The following is a 24,448-nucleotide window of genomic DNA, read 5'->3' as shown; positions in this document are numbered from 1 at the left end:
CACACACAAGTTGTGTAACACATGTTGCTGTATCACGAGGGAAGGTGTCACTCTCCTGACACAGTGGTTTGAAAGTCCACATCAGGGATTGACCTTTTAAGGCATTATTGAACCAGGATTGAAATGTGTGTGTGCAAATGTCTTAAGCTTTTTTGGGGTTGCTGAATGTCGGATGTATATTTTTGTGTGCCATTGTGGCAGCAAAACTCATAACTATTTAAATTGTTTCTAAAAGGAAAGCTTTCTCTTCCAAGTGCCTTCTATAAGATGGTTCAAACACTAAAAGTAGGTTGGAAGTGGTTAAGCTCTGTTACCAAGATGTTTGCTCAGTGCTTTTGAAACAAAAGTTCACAGGACGTTTTATGTGCTCAAAATTAAGTATTCTAGGAAGTTGTGTCAATGGCAGAAAGATGTGCCTGGAAATATTTAATTAAAATGAGAAGATGATTGTTTCCTTTCTTGCCTCACGTAGCTGTGACCCAAGAAGAGGGAGGCAGTCGAAATAAAATGAGATAAGAATAAAAAGCAAGGAAAGGGAACAGAAAAGAGAGGAAAGGGAACAGGAAAGAGAGCATTAGGAAGACCAGCTGTGCATAAATTCTCATAATATCATTTACAGCCAAGTTTTGTTTAGGAGTGTATTTAGAGGTTCATCTTGTTTTGTGTTCCCTAAGGCTCTGGTATGTGTTTGTCTCTACTGTAACCACAACTTAGAGCAGCTCTTGTCCCAACGTTCTTTTCCTTTGGCTTCCTGTGGGCAATCTGGTCTGCCATGTTTTCATTTGTTTCCTTGGAAGAATAGTAAGGATGATTGGCAGGGAAGGTCATAGGGTTTCCCAGGTTTGAGGGCAAATCATGGCTGCTGGGGGGAAATGTCAGAGGGAAGGTCCCAAGGGGAATCCCAGATGGAAATTATCTGTACATGTGAACTATACCTTTTATTTGCAAGTCTCACAAGTAGGTCGTACAGGGATGATTGCTGCTTTTTTACCACCCCCCTCCAATATTTTCAGATAGATGGGTTTTTTACATTTTAAATGCTCTTGAATAGTAACTGAATGTAATGTTTTTAGTCTGTTATCTTTTCTTTCCTGGATAATGTTTTTTTTCTCCTCACATGAAGTACTCCTGATAAATCTTCTGAATACTTTCAATGGTGTGGGGAACTCCTGTTCTTAGTTTCTTACTGTGAGATAAGGTGGGATCACAGCACGTTCTCTATTTTTCATTCAATTCTCTTTCATTTCTCAAAGGTAACTTCTGTCAAGTATGAGAGTATTTTAAGTGACTCTCATCGCCTCCTGTTAGGAGTGTCTTTTTTTTTCCTTAGCCTTTATGGAGTTCAGGAGCACTTAGAGCCTCATGTTTATAGAATTTGCTGTTCAGCCTCATGGAAGTAAATGTTTGTTATTTGTTTCAAATACACTTTGGCTGGAAAGCACAATATATTGCTCATATGTCTCAAGGAGCTGGTATGGAAAATTTTGACATTTGCTGTGATATTTCTAACAAAAAATTAGTATTTTAGGAGCTTTTCCCCCCTTCTATTCACCACCTTTTCCCTCAGTCCCAGAAAAGGACTAGCATTTGACCTCATCTTCTTTAGGGCACCAGCAGGATCACTGCTCCAGGAACAATCTTGTTGCATGGGATGCATTTGACCTTCAGTTTTCCTGGAAGCCTTGACCTCCAGAGCTAAAGGCATCACTTCTTCCTTCCCTGTTCCCATTTCACATCTGGAAATCTTATGGGAGGTTTATAAAAATACTTCCCTACCTGCCTTGGACCCTTTTCAGATTAAGATTCACCACTGTCTTGGGAAACTGTGTCCTATTTGAACTGCTCAAACACTTCTCTTCAGACCTGTGTGGTCTGCAAGGATTCCACATCCTTAGTGAATGGATTTAAGATCACAGCTTCTGTTCACTGCAGGAGGGTGGTTTTGGAAATTAGGGAAATTAATAAGGGCAGAGTAGAAGTTCACGATCTCCTCCAAGTGCAGGTGTGCTAATGACAGTGTCTGACTGTAAAGAAAACTGATTGCTAATTGAAGGAAGGTTCATGTAGTAAAAGTCTGTGTTAATGCTGGGAACAGAATGTTTCAGCTGTGTTGTACAAGGGTTGGAATTTGTCAGGCATAAAATGCTTGCTTTGTTTGCTCAGTCATTTCAGTGACAGCTGAAAAACTTTTGTGTTTTTGCAAATCATTAGAAATCTTTTTTCTTTTTTTTTTTTTTGAGACACTAAAGAAACATTCACACTTGCTCTTCTCACCAGGCTGTAGTAGGTAATTTTGGACAGATGCCTTGGTTAGGTGCAGGCAGCTCTGCTGGCTGATGCTAAAAACCAAACCTCATTGTGGAAGAATGAGGCCAGTTAAATTTAAGCACCACTAAAATAAATGCTCAGCTTGAGGGAAGGACTTTAGTGTAGATTTATATTAAGATCCAGAGATCAGATTCCTCTCTGTGTGATATCACTATCCCAGATGAATTTGGTCTACTGTTTATTTGCAGCGTGATCGTGAGCCCAGTATTTCTACCGAGTTTGTAGTGGTGAGTAATCTGATTTCATTGAGTTGTCCAAAATCACAGAAGGCAAGGCAGGCACAGAGCCTTGAACGTGTGGTTCTTATTCTTTATTCACTGGTTTCCTGGGCTGTGCTTCATTTGCTTGTATTCATCTTGGCTCTGATTTATCAATCTGAAATTTGTTTCCAAGTAAACACTTGAGTGCAATGAAGGGCTTTTAAATCCCCGCATTGGAGGCTTAATCTTTGACTTTCTGAAAGGCTGTACCTGTGACAAATGAAAGTGAGAAGCCAGTGTGCTTTATTCAGCATTGGTGCACTTCCATCATGAAAGTTAAAGAGGAGGTTTAACAGCATTTGGGTAATGTGGTGATTTAGAACTGGTTTTATTGCTGCTCATTTTCTCCCTGGAGCTTTTTTTTTCTTCCATAGTTACATCCTGTTCATTCAGACCTGTCTTAATGCTCTAGGAACTTCTTTTATCTTGACTTTGCATTGCCAGGAAACTTAGCTCTGTTAAACTCCTGTTGCAAAGTGCTTGTGCATTTAAAAATTACCGTGCTGCAGTTTTTATCTTCTGAAAAGGAGAAATAAGTCCAAGTATTAAATGTGCAGTCTCTCAGTCTAGTCCTTTTCCCCAGATGTTCTCTCCTTACCACAGTAAATCTTATTTTTTGACAGTCAAATGAAAAAGCCATTCATTTTTCCTGTGCTGAGCTGCTGATTAAAGATGTAGATGACTTGTCTCTAGATAATGGGTTTTCTTCCCTGTGGATCATTGTAGATCACATTTTTGACAAGAGCCAGATTTTTCTGTAAGATAAAATTTAAAAATCTGTTTTATCAGACCCTTAGGGGCTTGAGTGTTGTTGGTTTATTTTGAGGAATTCGTGCCCAAGACTGCAGGTGCCTCAGCTCTGTATTGAGCAGCAGAAATACTTCAGTTTATCCTCAAAAGTTTTTTGCTTTCTTAGAAGGATTTGAGTGATGAATGGCAGTTTACCTGAGGAGTACTGCATTACATATCCTTGTATTTTTGTTGGGGAAGAATAACCCAGTGATTAATTTGGAATTAGAATGTTCAGGGAGGATCTGCATTCTTTTTTCATTCGTGCTGGTGAGCTCAAGGGGTTGGGGTGCGTTATTTGGGGCAGAGTTTGTGGCGGTTTTTATTGTTTTATTTTGGGTTTTTTGGTTGGGTTTTTTTAATGTGGCATCAAGTGTGTGATTAGACACTTAAAAAAATCATCTCACACCCGAGGAGTGCACACTGCTTCTTTTGGTCTTAGCAATAGGTTGTCCATACCTGGCTGCAAATCTCCTTTAAAGCTGTATATTTAATTGAGCAGACAAACCTTAATGTCCCTGGTAAACCTTTTTAGACCAAAGATCACAGAATTGTTTTCCATGGAGTGTAATTTTGTTGTGAACTGTTACACTAATGCACTTGTTGGTAAATAAGTATAAAAAGCAGGTCCCTCTAGTACCTAAAATGTAGCTTTATTGCCTTGATTTTTCTGCTGGATGTGCTGGAGCTGCTCAGACTCTTCATTAACACTCCTGTCCACAAGTCCATTTCTGGGCTAAAAGAATATAGTGCTGCAGAATATAATCTATAGGGATAAACTTTAATCTTAAAGGGATAGGAAAGTGAAGAACCAAGGTTTTCCTGAAACAAATCAACTCCTGTGTTTGCTGCTGAGATCATCTGCTTATGAGAAAAAAACTGTTTGTAGTGTCAGTAAGTTCAGTAGAGAAAAAAGCAGCCAAAGATGTTAAGAATGGCATGACTGTGCCCTGAAGTCAGTGTGCTGCTTCTATCTAAAACCAGCATGAAATTAGCCTTCAGATAAATTTGTGATTGCATTTTATGTACGTTGCCATAGGTCTGCTTAAGAACTTTGAGAACTCAAAATGCACACTCATTAAATTAAAGATGTTCCATTTGGGGTTATGTTTATGTTACAATGCACAAAAACCTGTTGCAGAGAAATGATTGACACTAATTTCATCTTTCAAAAAACAAGCAAAAAAAGTATGGAGTTGTTTTCTTTTGTTTTTCAGAGTTCTAAAACCTTCCTGAATGGTACAGCTCGGTGCAGAATCCAGATGCCGACCTTAAATGCTAAGGAAAATGGCAAACCTCAGGTAAAATATAACATACTGTTGTAAAATAGCATAGAAGACTTCCTAAGGCTTATGTGGAACATTTACAGTAGATTTACTGTTGGTGAAGATTGCTTCTCCTTTTATGATGCTGAAATCTCCTTCCATCTTCATACACAAATGTAATTTCAGAGGAGGGAACGAAGCATTACCTGACATAAATACTGCTCATTTCCTGACATAAATGCTTCTAACAGAGCTGAATGAGATGGCATGCTTACTCAGTTGGTCTTTTCTTGTAATCTTGACACAATTCCAGCAATGCACTGAAAAATATTTCAGAGATAGCCCACTTGAAATATTTGAACTACATGTATTGTGTTTGTCCCGTTCTTGCAGTCTCACCTCTTTCCCTTTTGAATGCAACAGTTTTATGTACTTCCAAGATTATACATGGAGATGGATATTTCTGAAAATGAGCAATTATTCAGAAAAATCCTACTTAAAACTTGCGACCTTAAGTGCTGGTAATTCTCACCAGACACTGAATTTTGGACTTGCCCGGTGATAAGGAAAAAGATATTTTATCTTGTGATGGACATTAACTGAAAATTTCCATTTGAAATTTTGTATTTGTATTCAGTACACTTGGCACGTTGTATCCTGAGAGGATAACTTTTTTTTTCCCCCAACTTCTTTCAGACTTTTCCAGGAAAATAGAAACTTCCTGTTCCATTCATCCTTTGCCCATAGAATGATAATGAGTATTCACAGGGTACAATAATCAGTGCTGGTAAAAAGGTTTTGAAATTTTTGCTGAGGCAACACTTCACTCATCATTTTGATCAGCCCAGCTTCAACTCCCTCTGTACTGAGTTTTTCATTTTCGTTTCGAGCTACTTAAGAACAGTCTCCAGCCCAGGAACCATTTGTCAGTATTATTTCCCAACCAGCTGGAAGATAAGGGGAGATATAAGAATATCATCAGGTGACTGTATTTTAGCTCTGTCATCATGTCATGGTTGAGAATGGTTTGTGTTGGAAGGGGCCTTAAAGATCATCCAGTTCCAACCCCCTGCCATGGGCAGGGACACCTTCCACTGGACCAGGTTCCTCAGAGCCTCATCCAGCCTGGCCTTGAACACTTCCAGGGATGGGGCAGCCACAGCTTCTCTGAACAACCTGTTCTAGTGCCTCACCACCGTCACAGGGAAGAATTTCTTCTGCAAATTCCCACTTGCTGGCGGCCTTGGCAATATTCTCCCCCCATCCTCTCTCCACGCTGCCAGCTGGGTTATACACTTGTAATGCAGAGTCTTGCAAGGTTTAAAAAGAAATTAATAAAAGAATTAAAAATCCTTGTTTGTCTCTCTTTGGGACTTCCTGATTTTCTGCCAGTGACAGAAGAACATCTTTTTCCTGTCAGAAGCAGAGCTGAACATCTTTCCTTTTCACAGCGGTTGTGTTGCAGTTGTGTGGAGCTGATTCTCACATTCAGCTTTTGAGCCTGTACAAACAGCAGATGTTTTGCATTTATGAGTTGGTCTCCAAGCACACTGGAATGGCAGCTTTTACTGGGTTTTTATTGACCTCTGCAATTACTGTAAAAAGAAAGCAAATACTCAGGATCTGCAGTGATTGAAAGCAGAATGTGTTTTTGGCTGCGTGACCTGAATACCTCTGTGCATTCATTGCTGCTTATGTTAGGTTGGCCTCTTAAAAATTACACAAAATTGAGGGATAATGAATCCTTCCCCAGAGATCAAAAGTGTGCCATATGCCTAATCATGCTCTATGACAAACTGGCAAGGCTGTACAATGTTAACTCTGCCAAGCACAAACTGCTGGTTTTATTTATCATTTAGTTATTTGCAGCGTAAAAATCCCATATTGTCGACAGAAGTTTCCAGCACGAGTTAAATAAGTTTTTTTTGGACTTTAGTCACTTCTACTTCAATATTTAACCCACTCTTTCAAAATAGATTTAGAGCTACTTGTCTGAGAAATGAGCAGCATTGCCTCAGACAACGCTGGCTGAGTTTGCTGTGCAGATTGTGCAAGGGATAATCACTTAGACACTTACCTGGAAGTGTCTTCCAGTGAATCCAGAGGGAGCTTCACTGCTCAAGCCCTTCTTTTTCTCCTCTCTCTCTCTATCATGTTTTTTAAGTGTTAATAGTTGATGGTTTGAATTGCTAAATCCAAAATTCATTTGCTAAATTACTATGTTAAAATTGTTCAAGTTTTGAAGTTGCACCTGTAATTCAGAAGATAAATAATGATGATGATGATGATGATGGAGTGACTCATGTGCCATGAACAGTTTACAGTGCCATGTCAAAGCTCCCTAGATGTTTTTGCTGTCTTCCACTTAATACTTCATCAGGGTACAGGCTCTCCTATATATCCTGTATCCTGTCTACAAATCATGTAGAGAATTTTGGATGCTGCATAGTGGCTTCTAAAATTATGCCAGGTGTCTGGGCTCAGGTGTGCAGATGGTTCCTTAGTGCCTTCTCCTAAATGATGTTCTTTAAAAACAGAACTTATTTAGAAACACAGAGTGTAAAATAGCAGAATTGAATTTTTCCAACACTTTTTTTCTCCTTTCTTCCTCCATCAACTTGCCAAATGTTAACCAGAAAGTTTTAATCTTCGTAATAAATACTGGAAATCGAATGGCCTGTTGTTTTTACCCTTCCTAACCAACAGTCAGATGTATATTTGAGACCTAATTCTTCACTGAGGCTTTATTCAAATGCTGAAGAATTAGGAGGAGGAAGACAGTATGTAGAATACATAGCTAGGAAAAGTGCACAGCCAGGTAAAGCTTCTCAGTGAGCAGGTGAAAGTGAGGATATCTACATCCCATCCTTTTTCTGAGTTGGAAAAGAGGTACTGAGGGCTATTTATACCTGAAATTTCTTTTTCCTGTGTACAGCTGTAAGATGTAAATTTCCAGTTCTATTCTGAGTTTGTTTCAGTGTGGTGGATGGACAAAAATAACATATACCCTCATGGCTACAGTGGGATGGCTTGTTCTTGTTGAGTGGTAACTTGCTCCACAAGTATTCTTAGCAGCCAGTGGAATTCTTGGGGTAAAATTCTTCCTAGTGCTAAAAAAGGACTCAGAATTCACAACTTAGGTAATGCTGGTACATTCCAGGCTTTTATAATTTGGGAATTGCAATGCTCAAATGAAACAGAGTTGAAAAAATAGGCGATTTCTTAACATAAAACACTCAATTTCCATAACTCAGTTGGAAAGATGGCTTGTATTTAAATCAGGGAATAAGGTGGTGTTGCAGGGTCTGAAAAATAGACTTAATATTTTCACAGAAAGAAGATAATACATGCTTTATACGGAAATGTGTTGTAGTATTCAGTAGATTGTCTGCTTTTATTAAACCACATTTATGTAGTGGGGAAACTGTTTTATTCCACCAAATGTACTCTAATATATGAAATTGTTCCACAATAGAAGAGAAACATGATTATATAATGGAGTGTATGCACTCAAACATAAACAACCAGAATTATTTCACCTGATATTCTGTATATACTCTCTTTGTATCTACTCTGTATGTTGAAATCAAGGTATCTTTAAAAGCTGTACCTTTCCGTGATAAAATATATACTTGCTTTTTAAAATTATTTTGGAATTACTTGATTTCTTTGTTCTTTTCTTTCTCGTGTGGTTGCTGGGTGAAACAGCAGGATCCAGAGATGCAGCATTTACTTACTGACAGTGAAAACTGCAGCGTGTCCCTGAACTCCAGCACTGTGGTCAGTGGGGAAGGAAGACATGGGACATCAGCAATCAGCTTCCTTGGGGCCCTGAGAATACCTGTGAGCACTTGTGCTGTTCCTCTAAGAATTAAGTTTTGCCTCAGAATTCATATTTCTGCGAAGATCTGGATGGAGTGGCAGAGGATATATTAACTTTGCATCACGGTCTTGGAATGCTGAGGGCTTTGGGCTTGTCTAGTTTGGAGGAAAGGAGGCTGAGAGGCAAACTCATGGCTCCCTACAGCTTCCTGAGGAGGGAAGTGCAGAGGGAGGTGCTGATCTCTCTCTGTTAGTGTTTGGCATTTGGACAATGCCTTTATTAATGTGCTTTAACTTCTGTCAGCCCTGAAGTGGTCAGGCAGTTGGACTTGATGGCTGCTGTAGGTCAACTGAAATAGTCTATTCCATTCTAAAGTCTCTTCTAAAAGTTTACTGGTCTGCCTTAATGACATGTGGGTGCTAAGGATGGAATAACAGACTGAATCTATAAACACTTCTTGTCAGAACTTCCTTCCATGGCTTCCCTTTTTACAGTCTTCAGCATTGTTTTTAAAAGCTTCAATTTTATAATCTCTTGTATGAGAAGTTTCAAACAGCCCAAACACTTGGGCTGCTGGTAAAGAAAAAGAAGTTTCCTTTAGGTCACAACTTGTCATACTTGATTGTCCTCTCAGACAGAAGCCTAAAAGCTTCAGTGGGATGCAGAAAAATTAATAATTGCAAATTAATTTGGACCATGTATAAAAAGTAGGGGAGGAAATACCCAGTACTCAACCACTGTATTCCTGGATCTTCTCATCCTTTCCAATCTGGTCCTTAACTGTTTTTTCCTGTGGTTAAGTGGAAGTAATGGGTAGAAAGATTACTGCTGCTGCCACCTGGAATCTCAGAGCCTCTGTGGTATTTTTACTGCCTGCTGTTGGGAAGGGTTACAGCTTCATGTGGAGTAGAGCCAGCTCTGGGTGTGTGCTGTTCCTGAGGATAACTGCAGCCCTCCATACCAGGGGTTTAAGAAATCTGTTTTCCAACAGAAAGTTATCAGATGGTGAGGGGAATGAAGATAGGTTAATTTGGCAGTTTAGTTGCAGCTCTGTGCAGTAAGTACACTTTTAGGTTCCCAGCAGGAAAGAGGATGGAGCAAGTCAGTGTCTAAAATGTGTCATTGCCCTGTGTGCTCTTGCCACATACTGATTTGAACTGTGTCACACTGGCTTACTGGCTTTTTACAAAGAGCTGAACAATGGGGAAGAAATCTTGTGCCCATCTGAAGGAAGGATCTAAAAAGCACAAAAAGATGCCAGTTTCTTTGGAATACACTCCAAACTTGCTATAATGCTGTATAACAACTCTTTACACAAGGAAAATAAATGATGCAAGTGTCCCAAACAATATCAAATCCTTCGCCTTCATTTTAGTGTTCTCTCTTCAGGTTATTCTGTACCATTTTAGTGTTTTCAGTCAATTCAGTACAATTGAAAAAAAGAGAAAAAAATACAAGTAAAATACCACAGTCTGCTCTTTGTGCTCTCAGGGGAAGAATGTTTCTTGGGAATTCTCGAGAGAAAAAGAAAAACCTGAATGCTTCTTAGAAACCATTTTCATAATGGCCTTTGAAAGTAAATAGCTCTGTCAAGATAGTAACTTCCTATTTTCTTTATTCTTTCAGGGAGTTGTAGAGTTCTCCCTTTGTCTTCTGTTTGCAAAGCTAGTGAGCTACACTTTCCTCTTCTGGCTTCCCCTCTATATCACAAGTGTAGGTAAGTATCACACTAAAGGGATACAGAATTATGACTACTAAGTGTCTGGGAATACAAGCTTGAAATAAATAAGAAAATAAACATTATTGCTTCTGAAAGAGGCTTTCTCTGCTGCAGTAGCAGGAGTGTTGTAAGTCACCAACTAACATATTTCTTAGGTTTATGAATTCAGTATTTCAAGAGGGCATTTTCAAAAGAAACAAACAAAAGAATCTGACTTATCGTCAACAATTCCAAGCATAAATGCTGTGTCTCTGGTTTTTGCAAACAAATCAAAAAGGCTTATTTTCTAAAAATGCTTTTCATTATTGGAGTGTCTTATTCAAATCTGTACAAAGCAGTCTAAATTAACTTATTTATCTGTTCAGTACTGCTGTTTTGGTTTTTTGTACTTTAGAGTGCAGAGAAAGGAGTTGTCACTAACCAGAGAAATTCATGTTCTTGTGGGTCATGATGGGACCTTTAAACCCCCAGAACAGAAAAGATGTGCTGGGCAAGTATGGCAGGAACAACCTGCAGAGAGAGGCAGGTTGAACACCCTGTGAAAGCACAAAGTGCTACAAATCCTGTAGCTGAAACCTCTTATGTGTGGACCAAAGCCAGTGCTACTGCAGGACTGGGTACCTTGAGGGCAGTGGGCTTTTGGGAGAAAGGTTAATGATGTTTACCTTGGTACTGTTGTCTGTGTTGTGGCAGATGTTGGTGAGGTTATGGTGGTGCCCCTGACCCTTCTGCCTTAGCACATGCTGCTCTGTCAAATGTATTGCAGAGGCTTCAAAAAAAAAAGGTGGATTTTAGAAATTCAGCTCCTTTTGAAACTTCACACTTAATAGGACTGGATTGCCCAACTCCCTGATGTACTTTTGGGAATCTGACCCTGTTAGCAAATCAATAAGTACATTAGGTTAAATATAAGTGTGTGCACAGTGGTTCTCAGTGCCCCTGGCAAACTGTGGGGTTGAGGAAGTCCCTGTTTCTTTGCAGTGCCCTGGAACTGCACAGTGCAAGTTGTGCCAAGCTATGATTTAATGATGGATATTACAGGTCATATGATGGAGGCCTCCAGGATGAGGCTCTGTAAGTGATCCAAGTCTACACTAATCATGCTTTTAGAGCAAAGAGCCTCATTTTGTGAGTGTTTGTTACTGTTTATGTGGTTATTCACAAACAGGAAACTTGTTAGGCCAGACTTCAGCATGGATACAGGCCAAGCACTGTTGAGGGCCACCAACACAACTGAGCTCTTGGGTGACATCAAGATCAGAGGCAGCCTGGGCTGCAGTGATGATTCACTGGTGGAGTTCACAGTCCTGAGGGATCTGGGTCAGGCAAAGAGTAAAGTCAGGGCTATGAGTTTTAGGAAAGCAAGCTCCAGCTGCTCAAGGAGTTGATCAATAGAACCCCCCAGGAAACTGCCCTGAGGAACAAGCACAACAGAGCTGGCAGATCTTTGAGGGTGCTTTCCATAGAGCACAAGAGCTCCTGATCCTCAGGTGTAAGAAGTCAGGAAGGGAAGGCAAGAGACTGTTGTGGCTGAGTTGAGACCTGTTGGTCAAACTACAGGACAAGGAGGAAATGCACATGTGGGCAGTGGGAGGCAGGACAGGTATCCTGAGCAGAGTATAAGGATGTGTATCCCCAGTTGTGTAGGGGTGAGGTCAGGGAGGCCGAGGTGCAGCTGGAGCTGAACTTGGCAAGGCACTCAAAAAGTAGCAAGAAGGGTTTCTACAGGTATGTCACCCAAAAAAGAAAGGTCAAAGAAAGTGTACCTCCCCCTCCACCCCCTCCTCATGAGCAAGACTGACAGGCTGGTGACAGTGGATGAGGAGAAGGCTCAGATAGGTGCTGGTGGATGAGAGGCTGGACATGAGCCAGCCATGTGCACTGGCAGCCCAGAAACCACCTGTGTCCTGGGCTGCATCAAAACCAGTGTGGGCAGCAGGGTGAGGGAGAGGATCCTGCCCCTCTGCTCTCATGAGACCCCACCTGCAGAGCTGCCTCCAGCTCTGGGGTCCCCAGCACAGGAAGGACATGGAGCTGTTGGAGCTGGTCCAGAGGAGGCACCCAGATGATCAGAGGGATGGAGCAGCTCTGCTGTGAAGACAGGCTGAGGGAGTTGGGGTTGTTCAGCCTGGAGAAGAGAATGCTGTGGGGAGACCTTATTGCTGCCTTTCAGTACTTAAAGAAGCACTGAATAAGTACTTCTTAGAAGATGGACCAGCATTTTAGCAGGGCCTATTGCAATAGGACAAAGGGTAATGATTTTAAACTAAAAGAAGGTAGATTTGGACTAAATATAAAGAAGAAATTTTACAGTGAGAGTGGTAAAGCACTGGAACAGGTTGTCCAGAAAGGTGGTGGATGCCTCATTCCTGGAAACATTCAAGGTCAGGTCGGGAACAACCTGATCTAGCTGAAGATGTCCTTGCTCATTGCAGGGGTTTGGACTGGATGACCCTTAAAGGTCTCTTCTAACCCAGATCATTTCATGATTATAAAAGTGGTAAAATGTCTCTTGCAGTGAGTGTTATTACATTCGAAAAACTGTGTTGCTGAATATCCACTTAGATATATTTCTCTTGCACAATGTCACCTTGTGGCAGCTTATTCCTGTGAATAAACAGCATTGCTGTAAGATGCCTTTGCCCTGACATGACAAGACTGTGGTGAGATTTCTATCTTTTATAGTCCAGAAATGACACAAATGTTTTGCTTCTCTCACTAGAGCATCTTGATGCCAAAAGAGCTGGGGACCTTTCTACACTGTTTGATGTGGGTGGAATCTTTGGTAAGTTTTAATACTCATATTTCACCCTTATTCACACCAGTTCAGGAAAAACTCTGGTACACGCAGGTTACATATATTATTATATAGTCTTTGTGCTTTGTGTCCACTGAAGAAGAGTGGCAGTAAAGGTGCTGAGCTGAGAGCTGTGTTGGGTAGCAAAATATCTTCAGAGCCAATTATATTGTCCAGTACAAATGGTAATAGTCAAATATTACGGAATAATAGCTCCATCAGCTCTGGCTCATGAGTCTGGGTTGCACCACCTATCAAAATATCTTCCTTTTGCCACTCTAACAAAACAGAACTGTCCCAGCTTGTACATTGTGTATTTTCTGTGGGCACAAAGATGATTTGCCACAGATGTTTTGTTTTTTTTTTTTTTAAATTATGACTGCATGTGATAAAACTGGGAGATTGTAATAATAATAAGGATGGGGCTATTCCTTTCTGATTTGTGAGGTGACCACTGAATAATTAAATTTCGATGCCAGTGTATAGCTCACAATAAAACAAATATCATCATCCTGAAGCCTGGTTGACTTAGCACACACATCCATCCCTCTCCACCTCTCCCACTTCCCTTATGGAAATAAGCCTTGTATCAAACCATTGGAAAATAATGCTCATGACAGAGAAGTTTCCCTGGATCAAGAGCTGAGTAGACCCTGGTAGTTCAAGATGTTGGTGTCCAGGTGTGTTGCAGTTTCTGTTCCAGTCTTGTGCTGGGTGTGACTTCTGCCATTTTTCACTGCTTCTTTCATCCCAGAAAGCAAATAGCCAGAGTCAGTAGTACCTTAGAGATGTGGGTGATGACTTTCAGCAGCATGTGATTCTGCTGTGAACACAAGATTAACAACCTGCCAGTGCAGCTTGGACCTCTGGCATTTATATTTAAATTCAAATAAGATGTGAGCACTTTGTAGATGGGCAGCTGGGAAGGGAGAGGCAGGCCCAGGGTGACATTTAGGAATCTGGAGAATCCAGAGAACTCCCTTTCCTTCTCCCTGTACCAAGTTCCCTTTATATAATTTTGGCAGCTCCTTCCCTCAGGCCTTGCAGCCCCCTCCAGCCACGCGCTCCCATTGTGTGTACAACAATGTGTACAGTTGTTGGCAAACACAAGAAGTAGGGAAAATTAAAGAGCTTGGATTGACTGCCTGGAGAGAAAACCACATATTTCATTTGCCCCAAGATACAGAATAGCTCATTTCCTGTGGTGAAAGTGTGACAAACACATCAAACTTGAGAACTTGAAGGAGTTAAGAAACCAGTGAGTAGCTGGGCACAGCTGGATTCCAGAACACCAGCACTGGGGCCATGACCTGCCAAAAAGGCTTTTTGCCTTGGGTATTTGGTTGGAATAAACAAGGAAGAAGAACAATAGTCTGCTTCTGTTATCTTCAAGTCATAACTGGTTGGGTTAGTGAGGATTTTGCTGTGTGAATTATGTTGTCAGGCTCACATGCTCTGTGCTGCTGTGTGTAACTGTAGAGTAAAAGTCACTGGGTTGTGTTGCATTGAGTATAACTGATGCCTTTTGTGTAAAACAGGCACTGAGTGTTTTCCTCACACACCTGTGTGTTCTTTCAGGTGGAATTTTGGCAGGTCTCATTTCAGACAGGCTGGAGAAGAGGGCATCAACCTGTGGGATGATGTTATTGCTTGCAGCACCCACGGTAAGAGATTGCCCCTCTCAGCTGTGGCTGAGACTGTGACAGCACTCCTTGGACAGTCCTGCAGACAGCATCTTCTAACTTGGATATAAAGAGTTCAGGCCAGATTCAAAACTGGCATGGAAAGTTGAGCCAAGTGTAGACATTGGGACTGCCTTTACTAAACAAGCAAATAAGTTTAATGTATTGTTTGTCATAGATTACATGGAATCTTTCACTGTGTTGTGAAAGTAGATGTGTAGTTCTTAGCCAGAATTTTAGCTGCTCAGAGGCTAAAACTTCTGTGCAGTAGCTGTTGGAAAACTGGCAGTCATACACAGGAGATGCATTTTTCTTTTATTCTTTTGTGAGCACTGTTCTGTGCTGTGTTGAAGCTGTAATTGGAGAGTTTAAAACTGAGCGGTCTCATAACACAGCCCTTCCTTCTGACAGGACATACTGGGGAATAGGATCATACCCCTTTTCTCCCTCCTCTATCCAATCCAACAATCATTCTGCTGTGGTCTAAAAGGATTTAGTCAAACCTGGAACTAGCTTTCATGTAATACCAGCTGAGATATTTTGTAGTTAACGTGGGGAAAATAGGAAACCTGGGGATTAGTCTGCATGTTGATATTCAGAGTGCTTGTTTTTCTGGCTTTACAGTTGTACCTGTTCTCTACAGTCAGTAAAATGGGACTTGAGGCTACTGTGGGTGAGTATTTTTAAAGTATTCTGCTTAGCTTTCTGTGAACTTTAATTCATGTTCCTTTGATACTCTTTCCTTTTTATTTTATCTCTTCCCTTAGAGGAGGAAGTTTGGAAGCAAGTTCCTTAAATTTGGTCTTGCAGGCTTTTTACAGGGTAAAGGGAGGAGGTAGGAAGTGAGTAAAGGTTGACATGAGAACAGTGATTTAGTTCGTATAATTATATAATTCATATAATCTTCTTTCTGGAGCTTGTGTCAGCTCAGGCTTTTTATTATATTCCCTATGCCAAATGTCACAGGTGTTTAAAGACTACTTGTAGTACTTTTGACAGCAATATTTACTTGGATAGGCTGAATTCACTTGTGGTTTTCTATCTCTTACCTCAAAGCAGAAATTAAAACACAGGTACAGACAGTAGTGTCTCACCTGCCTAAAGGCCTCAGTCAGTTTTAGGATCCTGTGGTACTGTACAAGCAGAAAAGGGGCTTATGGCTGAATCCTGTGAGTGAACCTGCTCTTACAGTCAGTTTGGTCAAATTGTCCCCTTTCTCTGACCTACCAGGATCAATAAAGACCCTGGGAAGTGCTTTTTGTCTCAGCCCTGTCTTCTGTTGTGTTTGAAAATTCACACTGTGAAATAAAGCATTGAAGAGAGGGAGGAATATATGTGGGTTTTCTTCCTTTCCCAATTCTGTAATGGGGTCAGGGGAGTCAAAGATGGATTAAACCATTTGGGAACCATAGGCTGTGATGTCTCCTGTTAACAGTCTTTCAGGCAACTCAGATTTTCCACTTTTTTAACTTTCTACAGTGATGCTGCTTATCAGTGGTGCCCTGGTGAATGGCCCTTATGCCCTGATCACCACTGCTGTCTCTGCTGACTTGGTGAGTTTGGCTTCCACTCCGTTTCCCTGTAGCAGTTTGGCTTCCAGAGGGAGCCCTTTGACTTCTGCAGGGTCAACAGGGAAGGGGCTGCATTGTCCCAGAGCAAAGGAGCTGGATAGGCAGTGCTGAACTCCCACTGAGATTTTTTTAGTTTATGTGTTAGTATGAAGGAGTGCCATGCTTGTGAGAGGCCTCTAAATTATTCTTGACCACTAACAAGACAGCAAATCTTGTAGATGACAGCCCAACACGAACATGAAAGTTGCATGCAAAGCCAGGCCTCTGTACAGGTGCCTTCTCCCTTTTTATATTTTATATCTTTAAATGAGGGGAGGAGCTGTACCTGTGTGAGAGATGAGCTGGTGACTTAATTCCCATCCAGGAAGAAAGCTCTACCTGCCACAGACCTTTACAAAAGTATAAGTATATAAAAACAAAAACTCAAGATTCATGTGGTGCCCTCAGCCCTGCAGTTGCTCAGGCTGCCATCACTTCAGGTGGATCAGGTCACAGATGCCATGTGAAAACATCAACCCTGCTGCTGTTCATTAGGGAGGCTTTGGAAGGTGTTGGTTCCTTAAGGCACCAAGCAAGAAGTGGAAGTCCTCTAACAAATGTGCTAAATACAGGAAAAGGAGCAGGACAGAAGTCTCTGGAACCCTATCATTGGGCTTGGAGGTCTTGGCAATACCAAGGTGGCCACAGTGCATTGCCCATTTTATCCTTGTTGAAGGAGCTGCTGGCTGGAAGGTCAGGCCTGACTCTGCTGGATATTTAAACCATCTTCACAGCATATATCTAATGTGGAGGGGTGTGAGCTGGATGATGTTGCAAGGACTTTCTTCAGAGTTCAGCTTAGGAGGGTCTAAACCATCTTTGTCACTTCAGGGTACCCACAAAAGCCTGAAAGGGAACGCAAGAGCCTTGTCCACAGTGACGGCGATCATCGATGGAACTGGATCTGTAGGTAAGCCAGAGCTGAAGATCACCTGCCCTGGCTGGGGTGGGTTAAAACTAAGGATCTTTGACAAACTGGGCTCTCTCTTGCAGCTCACATTTTGCCAGGACTCAGAACAGCTTTGAAAATGGGGAATGGCACAGACTTAGCCTGAAACCTCTAGTGGTCCCACACCTGAGGGTGGGAGGAAGAGGGTGTTAGACTGATACTGGGCACGGACAGCAACAGTAGATGCCACTGGGTTGTTTCTAGGATCAGGGATATTTTATTCACGCCCTCTACACTGCTATGTGGAAGGGAAAATTGAGTAACATTGAGCTTAATACTAGATGATCATTTTGTTGAGCCAAGGGCAGACATTTATCACACATTTAGCCTTCCAGCTCCCTTGAGTTAGGTTTCCCTTTGGCTTGCATCTGTACCAGTAATGTTTTGCACTTTCTAGGACCTTTTAATACATAAGGTAATACTGAGTTAACTAGAATCATAGAACATGCTGAATTGGAAGGGACCCGTCAGGATCCCAGAGTCCAAGTCCTGACCCTATGCAGGGCACCCCAAAAATCCCACCATGTGCCTGAAAGCATTGTCCAAACACTTCTTGAACTCTGTCAGGCTTGGTGCTGTGACCACTTTCCTGGGGAGCCTGTTCCAGTGCCCAGTCACCCTGTGGGGGGAAAAAACATTTCCTGATATCTAACCTAAAGTAGGTGGAAAAATTGATACTCTAACTCAGAGTAACTATATTTCAATATAGTACATTTTATATTGCACAGCTTGACAACACCAATACTGTGTTTTAGGTGCAGCTTTGGGACCTCTCTTGGCTGGTCTTATTTCCCCATCTGGTTGGAACAACGTGTTTTACATGCTCATGGTGGCAGATGCATGTGCCTTGCTAGTAAGTCTACAAATATTATTTAGTGGCTGTGTATTCCCTCTGTGCAAAACTGTCCCAAAATGCAAGTTTTCCCTTCGCAATTTCAATACTGCATCTTCTGTGAAACATCCATTGTGTAGGGAACTTTCAATTAAAGAGAAAATCTGCTCGTTTTGAAATTCTCATCTAATTTTAATCAAAAGTGCAGGTTTAGGTCTGATGCAGTTCCTGAGCAACAGGAATTAACAGCTGTTAATTGCTGGCTGAGCAGCTTCCAGCAGGCTTAGTTGTAAATAAACTTTCATGGCCAGACCTAGAAGTTGTCTCAGATTCCTCTCACGGCAGAAGGACTTCTGTTTTCTTGAAAGGAGGTTGAGCAAAGCAGTAACAAATGTTCTCCTACGTTGCTGTATCGCCAAAATCACCGTGATAATAAAGCTGTTGAAAGTTAATACATCACATTTTCCAGATGGGCCCTAAGACTGCTGTATTAGGTTAGATGAAAAACTGGCATCCCAACTTTTGGCAGTAACCAGGAGCAGATGTTTAGGGGAAAGGAGTGGAGCACGCACGTGGTGGTGGCTTGGTTCAAAGCACATCCTTTTTCCTTTTTTTATTCCTGAAATCCTGTGTGCTTGAGAGAAAGATCTGAAGAGGGGTTTGGGTTGGGTTTTTTTCGTTTCTGACTTGCTCAGAACCGAGGAAAGCACAAAAAGAGGCAAGGCAAGTCTTGCTGTACCTTTGAAGTCAGTCTTGCTGTAGGTCACGTTTTTGTGTGTTCCAGAGATTCCCCTGGCAGGTGTCTGTACCTGCTTTGTTCTCCCCCAGACCAGAATCATGCTATGAACAACCTCAGAGGTGTCCTGAAGTGTCACCTGCTTCTCCTCTCCTTTGAAATCCTGGGTGGAAGTGCTCTTGAAAGGGCGGGGTGACTGTGAAACACTCCCAGGAGCTGATGCTGAGAATGTCAGACTGCTCCTTCCTGACACGAGAAAGTCTTGCTTTGAGTTACAGTTGAGGCTTTTTTTTTTCTAAATTCAAGTTAACACCAAAATTTTAAAGTAATTTTTTCACATTTAGGATGTGAAATCTCTGGAAATTCAGTAAATAGATTAGGTAAGTTAATAGCTGATGTATTTTGCCCCATTGGTAGTCAGCAGCCTGATAAATCCTGGTTTGTGCTGTTTTCAGTATTAGGTATTTCGTGCTGCAGAGTGAGGTTTTGGAGCTTATTGTACTTCTCCCAAATAGACCTAAAGCTCTGTTGGTTGTTTTTTTCTTTTATAGTTATTGATTAAAACCAAGTGAAAATAAAAAAAACACCAGGTTTCCTTGCAGAATCAATTAAAACACCACATTTCTTTGCAAAATCGATTAAAACACCTTTGCAAAGCTCTGTTCTTGAGAGGTTTGACCCGGCTGTTGTAATAAATCCTTTTTTGTGTAACTCTTGTTCTGGTTTTCCTGTCCTTTGCAGTACAGCATGAAGATGCCTGTGTTCAAATGTTATTTCTTCAAGGGAACCTAGAGGGGCTTTAGTCTCTTACGTGGTGTTCAGTTCTGTCATTCTTGGCCACTTCTGTACCTCTAAAATGTTAGGTTTAACTTCTTAAAACACTAATACTTAAAACAGTGAAGAAACTTCTATTTTATAACAGTGAGAGCCTGAGGATAACGTAGCCTGAAACACTGAGGAACCCTAAAAGTTCTGTTTCTGTCTTTCAAGTACGTGAGAATCACCAATTTTAATTACTTTGCTGGTACTATCTTAGAAGTCCTTTTAAGGTGCACTTGAAATTCCTGATCCAGCACAGGCACACAAACTTGACTCATCTTGACTAATTGTGTGATTAAAGCTTTTCACACACAGAGTTGTTTTTCCAAATAACAGTTGAAATACTTTTATGCTCCAAAATTTCTGTCTGCCATGTTTTCTTGAAGTCTTGGGTTCCCTCTGCTGGTTTCTTTACGTGTTTGCCAGAAAACCATTCTGGTTTTTATGAAAAAATTGATCTCTTAGTTGCAGAAAGGACATTATTTTCCTCTTGCCTATTCATTGTGAAAACTCTTCCTCCAAACATTGAGCATCTGTAAATCTTTGAATTTTTTATTTTATTTTTTTTTTAAACTGAGTTAAGCATTATGGGATAGTATTTCAAATGAGAAACTCTTTAAGTAATAATGAACATCTTATCCTGAAATAAGTTTCTTTGCTTATTTGTTTGTCTGTTTATAGATACTAACACAGATACTGTGATTGTTTTTGCAGCTCTTACTCCGTCTTATTCAGAAGGAGCTTCAGTGTGATGCAGATCACACCCTGTAAGTGCTATGTATTACTGTTGCTTGTTAATAATGGTTTAAAACACGTTGCTGATCCTTTCATATATAATTATTAACGTTGGGAAAGACCTCCAAGACCATCAAGTCCAACTTTTGCCTTGTAATGCATAACCTAGACTGCAAATGTTACAGTTTATGTATGTCCATTTATGTCTGGGTTAATTTTGCTTCAAAAGAATGATCCCAGTTTGATGTTTTCAAATCATGAACAGTTTTCTTCAGAACATCTTTTAAAAATATCTGAAAACACACCTCTGTCACAGTCTCTTGGTTATGGTGTATTTTTTCCTGGGTTTCATCCTGCGGGTGGGGAATAAGGCCCTCAATTGCTTGGACTGTGTTTAATAATAATTTCAAATGAACATTTTTCCAAAAGGTCCCCTTAAAGAAAAGGGTGACTCTGAATTTACAGCTGTTTGAGTGGAGGGGGGAAAAAAAATCCACTGAATCAGTGGGGTTACACTTGCAGATGCAAAATCTAAATTGAGCCCCTTGTTTGCAGTTTTGGAGAAGTAAAATGGACAGAGAATAGAAAACACATGGCAGGGGATGGATCGTGGACTTTGGAGTTGGTGGCTGTTATGCCTCACACCTCAACCTTTCCTGCCTGGTTTGTTCTTTCCCAGGTTTAAGGAGCACTGAGCTACACGAGCGGAGCTGGAATAAGGACTGTGTCAGTGGTCAGAGCTCTTCCCTGAAATCCAGACTTCATGGGATGTATTATTCTGTGTTTAAGAGATTCTGTTGGATGAAGAACTTTGCACCTTTACTGGAAGCAACGTGAGAAATGCAGCTGGTAAATCCCTGAAGCTCTTTATTTTTGCACATGAGTATGTACCTCAGGATGGCAACTATTCATCAGATGAAGAGACGGGAACTTTGGGAAGGTTTTAGCAGCACGCCTCAACTGAGCCAAAGAGAAATACCAAGTGCCTTTTTTGTTTCTTTTGATAGGATGTTTTTAATTAAACTTATAAACTGTGTTTTTTGCCAAAAATCAAGGCGAAACTAGAGCAGAAGGAAGTTGAAGTTGTACCAGCCTGGCAGTGGCTGTCCCAGTGTCAGTGAGCGAAGTGTGTGTTTCTTATGTCATCTTGTGTACGTTGAGGGCATCTCTTTACAGAGGACAATATCAGATGGTTATTAAGATGTGCTGCTATTAGTATTTTGAAGCTGCTCAGACAGTGACCACCCACTGCATTATTAGTTTTTAACTACAGTAGTACTTCCCAAGGACATCATCCAACCTTTTGGTAGGCAATGAAATGGAATTTGCTCTTGCCGTGTACTGCAGTTAGCAGTTTTCACAGAATCTCTGGATGAGGGTTAGTCCTCAGTTAGGATTGTGCAAAAAAAAAAAAAAAGGAGTCCTAAGCAACAAAAAGCAGCTTATGAGTCAGAATTTCCAGTGGGGGCTCTAATGATTTTCAGGGCATTATAAACTGGATGTGCAAACGTCACGTAATTGTCTGCCAGGCTGGGCTGAAATGAGAAGTGGTTTCTTGTGAACTGTGAGCTGTCCTTTTTCTTACAGCACTTGTGGCTTGAGCAGATGAGCTGCTTCAGTGCCCACTTGCCACAGGGATCTCTGTTGGGTACTTGTGATTTCAGTGCTGGGGTGCGCACGTGGAAGTTGCAGATCAGGGCCTTAATATCCAGAAATCTCTCTCAAGTGGCTCATTTCCAGTGGCTCTGAATTTCAGATTTGGAGCCGAAATATCAGAAAAATTACCTGTGTGGGCAGTAGTTTGTAAGAGAACATTTGAGTAACTAGTGTTACCCAGCAAATAGATGGTTTAACGTCTTCAGAACATATAATTTCTTTGTACAGCTGCTTTGCAAACAGATGTTTCTGTGATTCTTTTCTTTTTTAAGATGTATAAAGTGAAAAGAAATCCTTTTTGTATGAGGTGTTTATACTTAAATCACAAAGGCTAGATAATTTAAACCGTGTGTTGTCCTTAACTGTATTTATTAAAGCTCTAGGAATATGTCTTGTTCTGAACTATGCTCTTGAGTTCTGTGACACAATGCAGCAGCCTTTACACTTGATTAACAGAACACTCTAAAACAGTCCTGCAGAAATGTCCCCATCAGCTGCTGGTGTTGTGTTCCATGTGCTGGCACAACACCTGATTTCCAGGGCTGTAATTTTGTAGTTGCTGAGTCTTTTGAGTCGCTTCACTGGTTTGATTCAACACGTGATTTTTATGCTTGACTTGAACACTGTAAGAAGGTGCTCGTTTTTAACTGTTTTGCTGAACAGAGATAGAAGGAAAACCTCAGTGCCACAGGGCCTTAAGGAAAGTATTGAGTCCTTGCAGAGGGAACTGTAGGTAGGCCCTGTCCCTGCACTTACCTGGATGAGTGGTTGACTTCACACATTTTGGGTAAACCTGTTCAGACCACTGGGAAAGGTCTCGACATCTGAATGCATGAATCTGGGCTGTGCTTGGGCTTTGGGCTGCAGTTAAATGTGAAGGAATTCTGCAGCAATGTTACTTGAAAGGACTTTTGTCACAGTGAACTGACCCAGCAGAGCTTTATATTAGTTTGTTGAAACAATTCAAACCCTGCTGCGCTCAGATTTTGAGAAGCTGTTCCCTGTGGGCTGAGGTCTTAGTTTAAAAAGCTTTTGGTTGTATTTTGCAGTTACAGGCTGTAAAGATACTTAACTGTGTTTTGGGTTTTACTTGTTGGGGCTGCTGCTGTTATTTATTTATTTATTTGAATAGCTTTTGCACTTCAGTGACTGGGGTATGGGTTAATGACAAAGTTGGAGGTGCTGGGCTGAGGCCTTCCTTCCATCCACTGTAGGCAGGAGTTGGGACACTCAGTCTGCCCATGTCTCCTTCCATGTCAATCTGCAGCATTTTGGTTCCTCCCAGCTACAAAATTGCTGGACAAAAAGGTAAAGATTTGCTTTTCTCTCTTGAAAACCCTAAATGTCCCCCAGGTTGTGGATCAACAGTGTGTTCTGTTAGTATTGGGTGTCAATATCCATTGATCTGGAAATGAGCAAGACTGACAGAAGTTGTGTGTGTAGAAATGTGAGTGACCAGTAGGTACAACCAAATTTAAATATGACTGCAGGGTTCGTTTGTTGTTTTTTAATGCTGGTTATTGTGAATTTTATCCTTTACCAACCTGTGTTGAATAAAAACAGATTCTGTTCTAAAATGAGAAGTGATGATTACTTTATCTTTTACATCTCCATGAAGAAATACTCCATTTATTGGCTGGAAGGACAGATATCCCTGCTGGGACAGTGCTTCTGTCCCTTGTGAGAGTAATGAAAATGGCTCATTGGGAGAACAAATTGGAACCTTTTGTTTTAAAATCAGTGCCCTTCTTAATTTCAACACGTAATTTATTTATTTTCATTTTTTGGAATTGTGGCTTGTACAACATCAGTATTTCCAATCAGCTGCATCAGATGGGTATCATATCATGGCTAGGCTTCGCGAACGAAGATTTGGGAAGGGCTCTACCCATTTTTCATGCAAGCGCGTTGGTGGCTGAAAAGGCCAATACGAGAAAGGCAGGTCCGGTTGCAAAAGACACAGCAGAAAGACTCCTTAGATGGTATATTCTGCAAGGTTCGATTCTTTCTGCGTTGTCTTTTCTCCTCAAGAGTGATCCTGCGTGCCTTCTCAAAAGCATCAGCAGCGTTATAAATGGTCTGTCTCCAGGCCTCCCGATTAGAGGCCAGAGTGGACCAGTTATGGTGATCAATATGCCCAAGGCTGAGTTGTTGCTTCAGGGAGTCCTTGTATCTTTTCTTTGGAGCTCCTCTCTTGCGGCAGCCAGTGGCAAGTTCACCATAGAGCAGGATCTTAGGGAGGCGGTGGTCCTTCATCCTAGAGATGTGCCCTGCCCATCGCAGTTGCGTTCTCAGCAACATGGCCTCAATACTCGTAATTGCTGCCTGTTCAAGAACAGATGTATTGGTCACATAGTCTGACCAATGGATGTTAAGGATTGTACGGAGGCAGCGTTGATGGAAGCGTTCTAGGAGACGCAGGTGGTGGCGGTAGATGACCCATGATT

General features: G+C 41.2%; 1 protein-coding gene across 8 annotated transcripts in view; it reads left to right on the top strand.

Annotated features, from left to right (window-relative positions):
- SLC37A1 (solute carrier family 37 member 1) overlaps positions 1–23,581 on the top strand; it is a 39,162-nt gene extending 15,581 nt beyond the window's left edge. For 7 of the 8 annotated variants that reach the window (XM_027688998.1, XM_027689000.1, XM_027688999.1 and 4 more), the window contains 11 exons: positions 4,595–4,678; positions 8,351–8,485; positions 10,092–10,182; positions 12,908–12,970; positions 14,561–14,646; positions 15,289–15,337; positions 16,144–16,217; positions 17,106–17,184; positions 17,979–18,076; positions 20,325–20,377; positions 21,025–23,581. In XM_027688998.1, the coding sequence (XP_027544799.1) occupies positions 4,595–4,678; positions 8,351–8,485; positions 10,092–10,182; positions 12,908–12,970; positions 14,561–14,646; positions 15,289–15,337; positions 16,144–16,217; positions 17,106–17,184; positions 17,979–18,076; positions 20,325–20,377; positions 21,025–21,040 (828 nt within the window). In that variant the 3' untranslated portion in view covers positions 21,041–23,581. The remainder of the gene's footprint in view (positions 1–4,594; positions 4,679–8,350; positions 8,486–10,091; positions 10,183–12,907; positions 12,971–14,560; positions 14,647–15,288; positions 15,338–16,143; positions 16,218–17,105; positions 17,185–17,978; positions 18,077–20,324; positions 20,378–21,024) is intronic. The other variant, XM_027689006.1, reaches the window with a different exon arrangement.
- The last annotated feature ends 867 nt before the right edge of the window (positions 23,582–24,448 follow it).

Source organism: Neopelma chrysocephalum, unplaced genomic scaffold (genome assembly GCF_003984885.1).
Source record: "Neopelma chrysocephalum unplaced genomic scaffold, ASM398488v2 Primary Assembly neopelma1_76, whole genome shotgun sequence".
NCBI lineage: Eukaryota > Metazoa > Chordata > Aves > Passeriformes > Pipridae > Neopelma > Neopelma chrysocephalum.
The sequence above is the reverse complement of the archived record's forward strand: the minus strand, read 5'-3'. Positions and strand labels throughout refer to the sequence as shown.